General features: G+C 32.6%; 3 protein-coding genes and 1 pseudogene across 3 annotated transcripts; 1 reads left to right on the top strand and 3 right to left on the bottom strand.

The window, feature by feature from the left end:
* Nucleotides 1-372: 372 nt before the first annotated feature.
* On the bottom strand, nucleotides 373-2,449 carry LOC107642968 (peptidyl-prolyl cis-trans isomerase Pin1). Its single transcript, XM_016346490.3, has 2 exons — nucleotides 1,988-2,449; nucleotides 373-813 (listed from the first exon to the last, which is right to left on the bottom strand). Exons 1-2 carry the CDS (start codon nucleotides 2,244-2,246, stop codon nucleotides 689-691), a joined length of 384 nt encoding a protein of 127 aa, XP_016201976.2. The 5' UTR covers nucleotides 2,247-2,449; the 3' UTR covers nucleotides 373-688.
* A 1,570-nt stretch (nucleotides 2,450-4,019) lies between these two features.
* On the bottom strand, nucleotides 4,020-5,073 carry LOC107641707 (sugar carrier protein C-like). Its single transcript, XM_021123071.2, has 2 exons — nucleotides 4,525-5,073; nucleotides 4,020-4,418 (listed from the first exon to the last, which is right to left on the bottom strand). Exons 1-2 carry the CDS (start codon nucleotides 5,056-5,058, stop codon nucleotides 4,020-4,022), a joined length of 933 nt encoding a protein of 310 aa, XP_020978730.1. The 5' UTR covers nucleotides 5,059-5,073.
* A 445-nt stretch (nucleotides 5,074-5,518) lies between these two features.
* Nucleotides 5,519-6,011, bottom strand: LOC110271768 (sugar transport protein MST8 pseudogene; annotated as a pseudogene).
* Nucleotides 6,012-12,258: 6,247 nt separating this feature from the next.
* LOC148563413 (uncharacterized) lies at nucleotides 12,259-13,136 on the top strand. Its single transcript, XM_088486795.1, has 2 exons — nucleotides 12,259-12,583; nucleotides 12,769-13,136. Exons 1-2 carry the CDS (start codon nucleotides 12,259-12,261, stop codon nucleotides 13,134-13,136), a joined length of 693 nt encoding a protein of 230 aa, XP_088342921.1.
* The last annotated feature ends 2,488 nt before the right edge of the window (nucleotides 13,137-15,624 follow it).

The raw sequence follows: 15,624 nt of genomic DNA on the forward strand, positions 1-15,624 counted from the left end.
ATAGTCATCATCCATCACTAATAAATAATAACACAAAATAAAATATTAATTGTGTATGATGACCGGACTACCGGGCCGAATTCGGGCGATTCGAGCCATGGCACGGACCCGACCCGAAATAATGACTGGATCTATTTTTAAGACTCTTACCCGATCCTATACCCGATGAAATCACACCAAATTAGTCCCTAAAAAGTTCGGGCCAGGCCAGGTCTTCGGGCCGGACCATGAACACTCATAGTACTTCCTATGAAATTTATTATTAAATGAAGAAATAAAAATAAAAACCTAATAAACTCAGCAAAAAGTTAGTCTGAGAAAAAACAAAGAATAATTTAAACTAATATTCAAATCCATTCAATCATGCTGAAATTGCAATGAGAATTTTTGTTATAGTATATTATACTTGTATATAATATAGTTCACGGCCGCTAGTCGCGGAAAAGAGAGTACAAATGTCATGTCACTGTCAGCATTCAACCATCCAAAGTTACGCATACAACTTCCAATTACAGAGAAAACAATAAAGCATGAATCATACAAGGTCACTGGCTATGCCATGTCTAAAATATTTGTAGGTTAAGAAAATTCCAGATGAACAATACTCGCACCAATCTAGAAAAAGATGTAATCTGTTCTCTCCAAGCAGGAGGAGCAACACAAAATTACTCCATGGTCCATGCAGTAATCAACCTGTTCTCATGATTATATGAACTCCACTATCAGTATCCACTATGTCGCTTATCTCACCAACTTTCAGAGCGTAAGTTGCTTCTTCAAAAGGCTTCTGCATCTGGCCACGGCCAAAAGGACCTGCTTCCAAGAAACCGATTGACTCGCTCAGATTTGCAAAATTAGATACAAATGCAAATATTGACAGAAGGATCCAAGTCTAAAACATGGAAATAGAAGATGGTCAGAGGGATGGGGATATGCAATCATGAAAAATTGAAAACTGGTAACAATAACTACCGCATAATACATACTTGACAAATTTATGCAATTTAAAGATCATTCAACCACAGGCTTTGTAAATTGAATTCTAGCAATATATGTTGTCAGATATAAACTCTTTTAGTCTGTGTTCTGTACAATGACAAGAAATCATATCATAATCACACTTTGTAGAGATTAGAGAACAATAACAGCTTAGCTTTGTTCCATTAGGGGGGTTCGATATTCCCCATGTAGAGAGAAGATAGAACATATTACTTTGACAGGTGAAAATCAGACTGATTTTATTCTAAATTCAACACAAGTAGAAGAGTTTAAAAAAGAAAAATTCTCCATTTATGGAAGTCGCTGTAGTGAGCTTATGTATGCGTGTAGGTGTGAATGAAAAACTTTAGAAGTTTAAGTCTGAGGTTCCGTTAAAACATCAACAATCAAACAAGCAAACCATGCCTTTTGCACAGTACTTCAAATTAGTTACAATCAGCTACCAAATTCAAAATAGTTAGACCAGTGGCATGGCATTTTGAGCTGACTTTAAAGTCTCTCAGTAGTAACCACTAACCACACATGGCAAAAGATTCATACAATGCAATGCCAGAGCCCGTATGCTTGAATACTCGAAATAAAACGTTTCTAAAATCAGAAAAGATTCAATTCTCACGAGGGAAGGCGTCGGGTACCACTGGATGCTAAAGAGTAAAGACACCGCAAATCAAGAGTACTAACACACATTCTTATGGTATCAAATTATCCATCCATCTTAGGGCAATCATTCGAGAATAGCTAATCCCTAATATAATTAGGATAAACAATCTCACTTCCTAAACTCAATTATACTTCCTTATTATCGTGATAAGTTGATAACAAATAACAAATTGCAGAGTGAACAACGACAATTCATAATGATACCTAATTACTCAAGGAAGATCTAAACATAATAGGAAATGTTAACAACGCTTTTCACTTCCTCTACTAAGTAAATAGATATTTTTCTGGTTAAATTTGGAATTATACGAAGAAGAGAGGGACTGACCGAGATCCCCGGCGCGCTTGGCAGAGCTGCAATCGGAGAAGCGAGAGGCGATGTCCTCAAACTTGGCTTTGCCAGAAACGATGTCGTCACGGAAGGCCTTTAGCTGAGAGACGGCGCTGTCTCTGGTGGTGTTTTTGATGACCTGGCCTTCTGGATCCTTCCACGACGCCTTGCGCCTCGAACCTTGGTGCTTCACCAGTATGTGCGATGCCCTAACCTCACCTCCATCACCACCGTGCCTGTTGCTAGACGACGACATCTTCTTCGTCTTCTTCAAATGCTGCTTATGCTTCTCCTTCTGCTCCGCCGGCACCACCGGAGACTTCTTCCTCTTCCGATCGGACTCTATCTTCGCCGGAATTCCAGAGAGAGTGAGAAGAGATGTGTGAGTGAGAGGGCTCCGAATCAGAATCGGCTTCAGGAAAAGGAAAGTAGTGAGGAGGAGATAATGTGTTCCCAATGGAACATGCCTGTTCCCAATCAGAATCGTTCCATCTTTATCGTGGGGTCCACATCTATTGATCTAATGGATCCAGTATGCTAAAAATTTTTAATTTTTTTTCAATCAAAACATGTCTACCTCTAATTTTTTTTTTTCAACCTGAAACTTTTTAATTGAGTATTGGAAGACTATATATAACTCATTAACTACTTCTAGACTCTTGAAATATTAAGATAGCAAGAATGTTATTTACGCTCTAAAATTAATAATGTTAAATACATCATAAACTAATAAAAACAAACTTTTGTAAAAAAAATTTAAAAAAATATCATTAAAAAAATATTTTTTAAAATAACGCCCAAACAAATTCTAAAAATATATCTTTTAAAAAAAAACAAATATATATCTATTCAAAAAATAAGAACAAGTAAGATCTAGTAAAATATTATAGGTAGTATTATTTTTATATTATCCTAGTGCACTATATATATATATATATATATATATATATATATTAAGTCAGATCATCTTAATATTATTCTCTAGAGTAGCCACGTACTCTTAAAACATCAACATATTCATTGTTTAATCATTGTGTGGTATATGACTCTAGTCACTTATGTTCTAATTTATCTTAATACTAAAAAAATTTCACTCTAAAAATCAATTCACTTAATAATTTTTTAATACTAATCAAATGAGCAATTAATTATTATTAAATGATTTAAAAAATAATTATATTTTACTATTTAAATTTTAAATATTTAAAATTTAAAATACTTATATATATATATATATATATATATATATATATTTAGAAATTTTTTATTGTTTAGGCTTATAACAAACTTTAAATTTTAAAAAATCATAAATTTAATTTATTATCATTTCAAATATAGAATTAGAACATTTATTTTAGAAAATATAAATTTAGATGTTATTTAAATTAATTCATTTACATTATATTTTTTAAATTATACTAGTAAATTTGTAATATTAATATAGAAGCAATTTTATATTAAAGAGATACTATCTCCGAGATATTCAAGTAAAGTATCTATCACTGCAAAAAAAAAAAAAAGAATTTCATAATTTGACATCTCTTATAAAGAAGAGCTTTTAACTACAACGGTACGTTAGATACCACTATTATAAATCTTAAATTTTAAATATTAAATTCTAAACTTTTCATAAAAAAATTTTAAAATAATTTTACAGAAAAATATTACCTAATGTTAATAAATAAAAAGTAACTACTTATACTTATACATTTGAAATGTTCAAGTTGATTTAAAATATACAAAATTTAAAATTTAGACTAAATAAAATCAACAATAATTATTCAAATTACTGAGTTGAAACTTGAAACAATTCACACCAAATAATTTAGATAATAGTAAGGATTTATAAAATTTTCTTAAGATTCATAAAATATCAAAGAAGCAATAACAACCAGACAAAAACAAACCTATACCAATAATAAACAGTAAACTAAACAATAGAAAAGATAAGAATATTTATGGAATCCTAAACTTGAGAATTTGGCACAATAATTTTGTTCTTTTGAGCAGAGAACTTGACGAATTTGTTTCAATAAGGATGATTCTTCCACACAAGAGAAATTTTTTCAATGGAAATACCCTTTGTCTTTGGCAAGAACTTGTAGATAAAGATACTCATAACAATGACAAAGAATGCAAAGAAGATGAAGAGCCCGAACTTCATATGGCACAACATTGAAGTGAAAACTTGGGCAATAGCAAAGGTGAAGATCATGTTAACCGAAACGTTGACGCTCTGAGTTGCCGATCGAACTTCAAGCAGGAATATTTCACTAGGTACCAACCATCCTAGTGGACCCCACGACCATGCAAATCCCGCCACATAGACACATATGAATACCACAACAGTTAGGGCAAACCACTTGGGAAGAACTCCAGGGTTTCCATCTGTTCCAAATTTGCTACCTATTGCAGCTGCGATCACAAGCTTTACACACAGACATACACAACAAATTAAACTTATATATATACCAATAATAATATTAATAAAGAAATTTTTATTTTAGTTAATGAAACACATGTAATTAATATACCTGACAGATAAACATTTGAGCACCACCTTCCAGAAAAAGTTTTCGTCTGCCAACTTTGTCAACAGTAAAGATGGAAACAAGGGTGGCAAGGGCGTTACAACCTCCGGTAATCATGGAAGACATAAGGGAAGCATAGAATGTGATGACATTCATGCCAGTGAATTGTTGGAAAAAGGGAATGGCTATGGCCATGGTGAGGTGAGGCCTGTACTCACTTTTGAGCAAAGAAGACCAAGGATGCTTGACCTGTTTGGAGGCTTCACTGGCAGCAACAAGATCCTTAAACTCCTCGTCAACATCATTGGTTCCACGAATCTTGATTAGTTCCTCCTTGGCCTTCTCAGCTTGTCCACGCTCGATCAACGAGTTTGGAGAGTCAGGAAGAAACATTGCACCGATGATGATTATTATTGCAGGGACTCCTGCCAAACCTAAACTATAGTGCCACCCTTCGCCGTTCTCCATCTTGGCAAAAAGGTAGTTCAGAATATTGGCAACAAAAATGCCAATGGTGATTGCCAATTGAAACAACATGTTAAGTGCTCCTCTGTATTTGTATGGAGCAACCTCGGACACGTAGATCGGCACAGACTATGAACGAATAAAAACATGTAATGATTATTATGAATTAAGAAGAAACATCATGCAGATAATTATTATTATTAGTAGTACCTGATTGGCGCTTTCTTATCATGCAGCTCCTGGATTGAAAAGAAGCTGGTGGGCCAAGGCTTAAACTGCCAGACAGAGACGAGCTAGTTGGACTCTTACGTAATTGAGTATAGAAAGAGGAATCATGTGCGGATTGAAGTGCGTGATAGAGATAGATGCTTCCGTAAGTTTCCTTTTTTCAGAAAAGCGAAATTCTTTTAGTCTTCCAGAGGGGATCGAATGTTAACTAACTGACGTATTGGAATATCAACCAGCGTTCAAAACCAGCCGAGAATAAAATCAAAAGAAAGAAAACCTAGCAACATGGGCCAAAAATAAGCATCTAAACTTGCTGGGTGAAGCCGTTCAAAACTGCACCGGCGAGAAAGAGAACACCGCCGGAGATCATAGTGAGGCGCCTACCGAAGGCTCGAGTTACCTTAGATGCAAAGATTGAGGCCACAAGAACAGCCAAATAAAGAGAGGAAGTGAAGAGTGTGAGCACTTGGCTATCAAATTTACAATATTGGTTATCAGTGGGCTTAATGTTGTGCTCCTTTGCGTACACATCAGGGAAGAATTTCTTCAAAAAAGGATCCATGGAGGTGACTCCACCTATAATATTCATTTAGCATCACAAAAACATGGATCATCATCAACTCTTTGATTTTATAAACTATTAACATAAAATAGATATATGTACCTGAAATGCCTAAGTCATATCCAAAGATAAGACCTCCAAATGCAGCGGTGACACAAGTTATGAAGACTCTGAAAGTGAGTTTTTCGGGATAATTCTTCTCGAAAGACCCCTTCTTTATGAAACCACCCGCCATTATTGTACTAGGTAACACAAGCAATTAGTCAAAACTGATGAACACTAAAGAAGAATAGCTCTTATTTATAGTTGAATTATTTGGCGGATAAAGTTTATCCAACTGATTAAAAATCTATCTTCGATTATTCAGTTATCATCTAATCTTTTTCAAATCATATATTTTTATTTTTGAATTTTGAATAATCTATTTTCATCTTCTATTTATCTATAATTATAATTATAATTATAATTCTTTTGTTGCTTGAGGAATTGTGATTGTGCGCACTTGTTTAATTTTGATGGACACCCGTATGTGGAATTATTATTATTATTATGTTGTTGTTTACTTATTTTGAAGTTGTTAAATTATTATTATTTAGAAAATGTTAATAATTATATTTTATTAATTAAAAAAATTAAAAAATAAGACAAATTATATAAATAAATAAAATAGAACTAAAAATTATTCGAGTACAATTTTTGAATAATAGGTACATTTTCATCTTAAACTTATTTGATGTAAAATGCTTTTATTTTAAGGTATTGGGACTTAGAATTTAATATCACGTTTGTTGGTACTAAAATTTTAGTATTTCAGTATTTCAAAAAGTAGAGACATAGGAGACTGAAATCTTTGAAGATAGTGACTAAAACTTTAATAACATTTTTTACTTAAAATATTTTCATTTCAATTAATTAATTCTAACTTTATTTTTTGTGTAAATTAAATTAGAGCTTTATTCTTATTTCAATTTCTATCTTAAACATTACACCAAACACAATATTAAAATTTATTTTAATTTTTATTTCTTAATCTTAGTCTTTTAATCTCTATCTCTCTTCCAAACGCTACCTAAAGGATCTCAGTTTATTCATATCTATTATTTCATTCCGTGTAGCTTTGGAAACTGAACTATAAGCATAAATGGTGATTATTTTCAACAACATAACACTACATATTAATAGTCATAATAACCTTATTTTCTTCCTTCAATTTTTTATGATAATTATCAATCTCCTTTTTTATTACAATCTTATATAGATGGGCATATGAATATTTAGTTGACTTTAACTATATATTTTTGTTGGATTTATATTTTAAAAATATAATAAATAAATATAATCTAATTATGAAAATAAAATAAAATCAATTAATAAACTTTAATTTTATTAGAATATATTAGGATGAATTAGTTTTTATTAGAATTATTTAACATATTTGAATATTTATTATAAGATATTATATATTTATTATTTTGATTTTCTTAATACTTATAAATACTTTTTTATATCGTATCATTCTACACAACTTAAATAGACAAAAAACCTTTTTCTACTCTTCTCTCTTACTTTCTAACAAATTTGATAAAAATAGATATAAAATAAAGTAGGATAATGTATAATGATGTTAAAACAACTTTTCTTTATCCATTAAATTTTTTTATTCAGTTTAATTTGATTTTGAAAATAAAAAAAAAACATTAATAAACTCAACTATATATATTCTAATTACAAAAAATAAATATTTTTATTTTTAGAAGACAAAAGATTGAAAATAAAAAACATTAATTATTTTAATTTCACCTTTTATAAAAAACATTAGATAATAAGATTTTGTCTTATATTTATAAAAGTCAACATAAAAAATCAAATAGGCTTATCAAATTTATATACATTTGTTTATTTTTTTAGAAAATTTTCAAAAAAAATCGAATCAAACTGATATTGATTTTATTCAGAATATATAGTTGAGTTTTTATTCAAATTAAAGTCAGATAATTAAATTGAATCACAAATACTGCCAATGTAAACTGAGTTTAATTTAATAAAATTTGATCTCGTAACAAAAAAATTAATAGATAAAAAGAAAAAATGTTTTAAATTTATTATACATCCTACTTTATTTTATATCTCTTTTTCTCAGATTAAAGTTTGTTGGTTGACTTTATTTTATTTTTATAATTAGATTATATTTATTTATTTATTATATTTTCAAAATATAAATCTAATAAAAATATATAGTTAAAGTCGACTAAATATTCATATGGTCGTCAATATAAGATTGTCATAAAAAAGAATGTTGATTATTATCGTGAGAAATTGAAGGAAGAAAATAAGGTTATTATTTCTATTACTTGTAGTATTATGTTGTTGGAAATAAACATCATTTATTAATAAAAAAAAAATCATGATCTATGCCCATGGTTCAGTTTCCAAAGCTACATGGAATGAGATAACGGATGTGAATCCGCGACTCCCTTCCACGTAGTTTTTTATTTGCTATTTATTTTATGTAAAAACTCTTTTAGTCTCTAACCGTTTATTTACAATTTAATATAAGTATAAATTGCGATAATTTATAAAAGTTTATGTATAAATTTTAAAATTTCTATATTCTATAATAATCTATATAATTAAAATAAGTTTTAATACATGTTTTAAATATCCGTAAAGGATATTAGTTTATATTTTTATTTAAAGGATATTAGTTTATATTTTTAGAATGTTTTAATTTAATTTGATATATTTTAATTTTGTTTATTTAATTACTAGATTGGGCTTTATATTTGTGAGTTTAGAGCTTTTCTATATTTTAACATAAGAGGTTATAAATATTTCATAAACGAGGGTAGTCGTAGTATAGAAGGATTTAAATGTTTAAAAATTTTGTTTTGGTTTCGTAATGAAATCATAGTAGGTTGATGAATCTCTTTTATTCCATCAAGAAATTAGATAGAAGATTGAGGAGTTATGGCGTTGACAAGTTAGGTTAAGGAGCCCATTTTTTCTTGCGTTAAGAAATTAGGTAGAGAGTAGAATGATTCTCTTTGTACTCAATTTCAATATATCCTTTTTGTTTTTATTTCAATTTCAATTTATCTTTTTTTTTTATTCCATTTGAATCTTTATCTTTTTGTTTAACTTTTATTTCTTTATCAAATTCAAAAAATATAATTATCCAAATGTTGTAATTGAGTAATTTTAAATTCTACTTTATTTATTTATGCAATTTGCCTTAAAAAAATATAAATAACTGCATATTATTAGTTAAATTTTAAATATTTAAAATACTCATATATTTAAAAAGTTGTTGCTTTTTATAATAATATTAAATTTAAAAATTATAAATTCAAATTATTTTATCATTTCAAATATAAAATTAAGACACTTATCTTAGAAAATAAAAATTATACAATTAATTTATGATTTGGATTTCATTCAATTTATTTATTCTTATAAATTAAAAATTCAGACACAATTAATTTTATATAAAATTAATAATTAAAAATTATTAAATAATAATTTAATTAAATTTATTAAATTATTTAATAATTTTTAATTATTAATTTTATGTGAACTTAATTGTAGTTGGGTTCCATACTTTCTCCTAATTCTAAAGTATAGGTGCCGGTTAATTAGCTGGCAAGTGCTTCATTACAAGTTATTCTATGTTCCCTCAAAGAGTAAATTACCAATTATGCCCCCGAATTTGTAAGATGCTGACAAAAATAACCCTAATATTTGATAACGACAATCATACCCTCGAAAAAGTTAAAAACGCTACAAATATGCCCATCCGTGAGGAGAACCCTTCTCCGTTTAACGGAGCTTGGTGATGTGACAAACGGAATTCTAACGTGGCCTCCGTATTAGGATCTCAATCCCTAATCTCCCTGTATCCCTAATTCATGAAACCCTAATTGCCCAATTCAAATGAAATGACGAAATATGGTGCTTCACTAAAGGTTAACTTCATCATTTCATTTGAATTCGGCAATTAGGGTTTCATGAATAGGGATACAAGGAGATTAGGGATTGAGATCCTAATACGGAGGCCACGTTGAAATTTCGTTTGTCACATCACCAAGCTCTGTTAAATGGAGAAGGGTTCTCCTCACGGATGGACAGATTTGTAGCGTTTTTAACTTTTTTGAGGGTATGATTGTCGTTATCAAATATTAGGGTTATTTTTGTCAGCGTTTTACAAATTTGGGGGCATAATTGGTACTTTACTCTTCCCTCAAAATATTCATGTTTGGAGAAAAGAATGGCAAATAATAGCAAATTAGTAACATCAATTTTTTTCTACTTGTTTTGTTAAATAATAACGAATGAAATAGATTATCAAGGGTAATTTATGTATTTAAATAAATTCTCAAGATAAATTGCGCAAATATAATAATTGACATTCTTTATATGCGTGCATTTTTTTAAACTATGTAAATCGCGCGCTAGCTAATTATATACCATTTCAGTCCAGCAGAAATCGCTCTTACACAGTTACACGTATAGCGGTTTACAATAAAAAAAATATGAAGAGAAAATCGCTACAAACAGAAAATATCAAGCGGCTAAACAACTTTGATTGTAGCAAATGAAGTGAAGATTGGTTTGAGAAGGAAAAAAATAATAATTTATTTATAAGAGATAATAATATTTTTTTTATAACGTCACTTTTTTTTAACAAATTTATATAAAATATAATACAAAAAATCATATAAAAAATGATATTATCAATGCAAATTCAATTGATTATTGATTCTTTTTATATATAATTTTAAATGAGTAATAAATAAATAATGAATATATACTAATTGCAATAATTATTTATTAAAAATGGTAGATGATAGAAGTGAGAAACTAAAAGATTAATGAGAATTGTAAAAAAGAAAAATTATATCATGGGCTAAAGGCCCAAACAAAAATAATAAAAATACTTCTAGCTTCTGAAGAAATCAAGTCCTATAATATCATAGTGATGCAATGTGGCCTCTAGGAGTAGCATATTATTACCAAAGAATAGGAGGACAGAAAAATTAAAGAAGAAAGAAAAGAAGATGGGCTCAATAATTTGGTTATGGAAAATATTGAAGGCTGGAAATGGGGGTACTCTGTGTATTATATATAGGTGGACGTGTCAGATGAAAGCTCAACACGCAGGGGGCGTGTTATCTAAAGCACATGGGGGCGTCGAAGCCACGTGACACCGTGTGGTTGAACCAACAAGGCAGCACGTGGGGGGCGTGCTTAGTCAGCACGTAGGAGGTGTGCTGACGTGACAAAGGCTGATTGGCTCGTTAGGACAGCACGTGGGGGGCATGCTGATGTGGCGAAGCTTGATTGGTTCACACAAGTAGCACGTGGGGGCGTGCTGAGTCAGCACGCGGGGGCACGCTGACACGTGTCAAAACATGATTGTCGGAGGCAGGCAACACGTGGGGGCGTGTTAAATGCACCCCTCTATATAAGGCAGAGCTCGATACTATTTTGCATTCTGAATAAGATTTGAGTGTGTTTTGAGTGTTCTTTGAGTGTGTTGTTAGTGTAATGGAGGACACCCCAAACTTGGTGGTGTATCGCAACAGTGAGATAATACATAATACTCATGAGAGAGTGAGGTTTGTGTGCCAGAATCTATTTTCGTTTGTATTTCCATGCACCATGACGTTAATAGAGCTGTAGAACGGCCTCTGTCAAAGCATGGAGAACAGTACGTTAATGAGAGTGGACAAAATTCTGTACCGGAATCCGGTTGTAGTTTTTGGTAGTCTAATACAGTTTGATACCATGCCGATCACTGATGAAATGAGTATGCAGAATATGTTTCAAATTCACTGGCAGACTCAGATGCGACACCCACAGATTGAGCTGTATGTTGAGTTTGAAACTGTAGAGGCAGTAGTGGTTCAAAATGATATAGATATAGATGATGATAGAAATGCAGTGTACGAAGGAATGAATAGTGACAGCGAAGAGGACTTTGAAGCCACTTATGAAGCCGGCGACGAAGATGAGGATGGTGATGTGGGAGTTGAGGCAGCAGCGGAGAATGTAGTGGTTCATCCCTCGAGCAGTCAATCGATGTACGTTCCACCTTTTATGCGTGAGTTGGATCTCAACGCCATGCATGCCCCCGAGTTTCTGGAATATACAAACATAGGTACGTGTTGACTAAATAATAAGTTTTTGTTAGTTTATACTTTGGATTGATCAATAAACGATGATTTTAGCTTTTTGTAGGCGTTGCTGATCCTGAGAACGGAGAGTTCCGGATTGGAATGGAATATAGTTCTAGAAAGTCGGTCGTCGTAGCAATTTGAAGTTACACTATATCTAGAGGAGTTGACTATGATGTGTATGAGTCTGAGCCACAGACGTTCTATGCAAAATGCAAGATGTACGGGTGTGGGTGCGACTGGCTTATCCGAGCCAGCTTGATATGGAAAAAAGGTTGTTGAGAGATATGCAGATACAACGCTAGGCACATGTGCACAATCAGAACGATTTCACAAGATCATTCCAAGTTGGACTCAGATACAGTTGCTGAGGCTATAAGGCCATTGGTCGAGACGGACCCGTCCATCAAGGTGAAATCTATAATTGTGAAAGTCCAATCAAGGTTCAACTATACCATGAGTTACCGAAAGGCTTGGTTGGCAAAGCAGAAGTCCATAGCCAAAGTTTTCGGTGGTTGGGAGGATTCTTACCAAGCCTTGCCATGGTGGCTCTCAGTCATGGTGCAGAAGATGCCTGGTTCAGTTGTTCAAATAGAAACACGACCACTGTACAACGGGAATGAGGAGGCCCAAGGTGTAAAAATACTTCATCGCGTATTTTGGAGTTTCAATCCATGCATTAGGCATTCAGGCATTGCAAGCCCCTAGTTAAGGTTGACGGCACACACCTATACGGAAAATTCAATGGTACACTTCTAGTCACTGTTGCACAAGATGGAAACTAGAACATTGTGCCTATCGCTTTTGCCTTGGTGGAAGGGGAGACAGCTGATGCGTGGCACTTCTTTTTCAGGAATCTGCGAATGCATGTTGTTAGAAAAGACGGTATGAGTATGATCTCAGATCGGCATGAGTCAATACGGGCAGCAGTAAATCGTTCCGGAGGTGACTGGCAACCTCCAAGAGCATGGTGGATGTTTTGTATAAGGCACATCGACAGTAACTTCTTAAGGGCCTTCAAAGTCCCCCACTTGCAAAAGCTTGTTGTCAACATAGGCTATTCAAGAACGATGGAGGAGTACAATATCAACCATAAGAGGTTGGAAGAGCGAGGCGAGGCATATGCCAGGTGGTGCGATGCCATCGGACTCAAACATTGGGTATTGGCATTCGACAAGGGACATTGATGGGGCCATATGACGACGAACCTTGTCGAGTGCATTAATTCAGTTTTGAAGGATGCTCGTAATCTACCTATGTTGGCGCTGGTCCGAGCAACATATTATAGGTTAAATGAACTTTTTACGTGGAAGAGTGCCGAGACTCACGAACGCAAGCGTGCTGGATTTACTTACTCCGTACGAAAATCTCAGCAGATGTCCGTACGAGCCCATGTACCAATCCTGGTACTCCACCGTTGGTAAAAGTCCCAGGTCAAAGGGGTTGCTGATCTCGCAATCGACCATTTCGCCTGTTGGCCCACTCCACTATCCATGCCCCCATACAAAACTGTCCAGTCATGAAGCTGCACTCCATGTAGAACGATGCAATGCTAGTCCAGTGAAATATCCCTTGCTTCTGGTGAAGGAGGTTGTGCATACCCAAACTGACGCATCACTCGGTCCGTAGGGTGCCATTCGACATATTCGAACGACAACAACGGAGCAATGATGTCACACACCTCAAGATGACTATGCAACTCGTCGGGAATGATCAATCTGTCGTACGACTGCCACTCAAACTGCCACGTATTATTGGTATATTAGAATCCTAACATTAATGGTTGGAAATACGAATCACAAGAACAATAACTATTTACCTCCTGCATGTAGTCTATATCATGCCTGAATGTCTTTACGGTCTTCGATAACCACGCTGTGGTCCGTTTCGAATGACTCCACCTGAAACATGGTTAATTGAAAAAATTTAAATAAGTCACCATAAATCAAACATGCATCGTGAATATAACACATGATTAAAATAAGACTTATTACCTCTTGGCAATTGGTATCTCAGCCGGTGGAAGGGTTTGTCTCGGTACGAGAGCAATACACGGCATTCGCTCCCATGCCCAAACAAACAACAGATTCAGAGGGCCATCCATCTCCTTTGTATCATATCGTGATGCACGACATAGTGCTCTGTAAAGATGTGCGAGACATGCTGTCCCCCAACTATAAGTATGGATCCGCTCGAAATCGCGAAGCAATGGTAGATATTTCGCATGGGCATATGCGGTCGACTTATCCGTGAAAAGCGTCGACCTTAACAAACAGAAGATCTGACATCTGACGTATCTCCTAATGGACTCCTCAGTGTCCAACGGATCTGCGTCTCTGATACGTCGAACCCAACCCAGCTTTATATAGGACTTCGAAGAATGAATGACTACTGGTTCACGACCGAATATCGCTACGCTCTGACTTTGAAGGAAGTCGCCACTACTATCTGTCCATCCACTCACAGGCTCTCCATCAATGGGTAGGCCAAATATATGAGCGACATCCTCCAATGTCACTGTAACCTCACCGGTCAGCAATACAAAGGTGTGGGTTTCTGGCCTCCACCTTTCAACCAGAGCAGCTAATAAGGGGTGAAATCCTCTTATGACCCGAATCCGAGAGACGTGGTAGAATCCCGTGGCACGTAAGTAGTTTTCGACCATCAGATTCCACGTCTGTGGCGGATCCAGTTTACGCACCAACAAATTCCTGTTAGGTTGCATCAACAAAGATATATGTTACATTAATTAAATAATAATCCTTATAAATATTTTAATAAATATTCACATATTTATTTTAATATCTTATTTATTAAAATATTTAACATAGCTTATTTATTTATTTATTAAAAAATTAAAATCTTTATTTTTTTATTGAATAAAATATTTAATTCTTACAAAAAAATTTAAGCGATAACAATATTTAATAATATTTAATAACATTTATCACTTTAAATAAAGTATTTAATAATCTTTATTTATCAAATTATTTATTTTTTTAATAACAATATATTTTATATATATATACATATTTATTTTATTATAATATTTATTTATTAATATACGCAACATATTTATTTTTAAAAAATCAAAATATTTATTTTTTTATTCTTTAATATATTCATAATAACAAAAATTATAAAAAATTATTAAAAAATTACAGATTAACGTTTATACATAATTTATAAATTATAATTATATTCTTAAAATATTCATAAAATACACAAAATAATATTCTCATTATATATATATTATCCAACACCAATTCCAACAAAACATCAACTATGCAACATTACACTATCCTCATCCAAATCATCAATTACCACAACATATCATCTACACATATCAAATCCATCCAAATACACAATTCAAACTTAATCCTAAGGACATCTAGCTTAGGATTTCATACTATATTATACGGTATCTAAATAAAACTAAAACCATACCTTTAATGACGGCGGTTTACACCCAACACTTTAAGTTTTCTCCGGGTCACACTGATGCGTGAGCATCTTATACCCTTTTTCTAGTTATTTTTATATTATTTTTAGTTAGATTTTATTTACTTTTACTTGATTTTAGTGCAAAAATCACCTTTGGATGCTACTTTGAGTTTTTCTTGTATTTTTATGGTTTTAGGTGAAATTCGGAGCATTTTAGAAAAGGATAGAGCA

This window comes from Arachis ipaensis, chromosome B5, assembly GCF_059453495.1.
Source record: "Arachis ipaensis isolate K30076 ecotype BB chromosome B5, ASM5945349v1, whole genome shotgun sequence".
NCBI lineage: Eukaryota > Viridiplantae > Streptophyta > Magnoliopsida > Fabales > Fabaceae > Arachis > Arachis ipaensis.

Coding starts and splice junctions, on each gene's coding strand:
- LOC107642968 (XM_016346490.3), bottom strand. CDS start 2,246: ATGTCGTCGTCTAGCAACAGGCACGGTGGTGATGGAGGTGAGGTTAGG. Junction 814..1,987: donor CAAGCGCGCCGGGGATCTCG/GTCAGTCCCTCT, acceptor TCTTGGAAGCAG/GTCCTTTTGGCCGTGGCCAG.
- LOC107641707 (XM_021123071.2), bottom strand. CDS start 5,058: ATGTTGTTTCAATTGGCAATCACCATTGGCATTTTTGTTGCCAATATT. Junction 4,419..4,524: donor CTCAAATGTTTATCTGTCAG/GTATATTAATTA, acceptor CTGTGTGTAAAG/CTTGTGATCGCAGCTGCAAT.
- LOC148563413 (XM_088486795.1), top strand. CDS start 12,259: ATGTGCACAATCAGAACGATTTCACAAGATCATTCCAAGTTGGACTCA. Junction 12,584..12,768: donor CGGGAATGAGGAGGCCCAAG/GTGTAAAAATAC, acceptor CCTTGGTGGAAG/GGGAGACAGCTGATGCGTGG.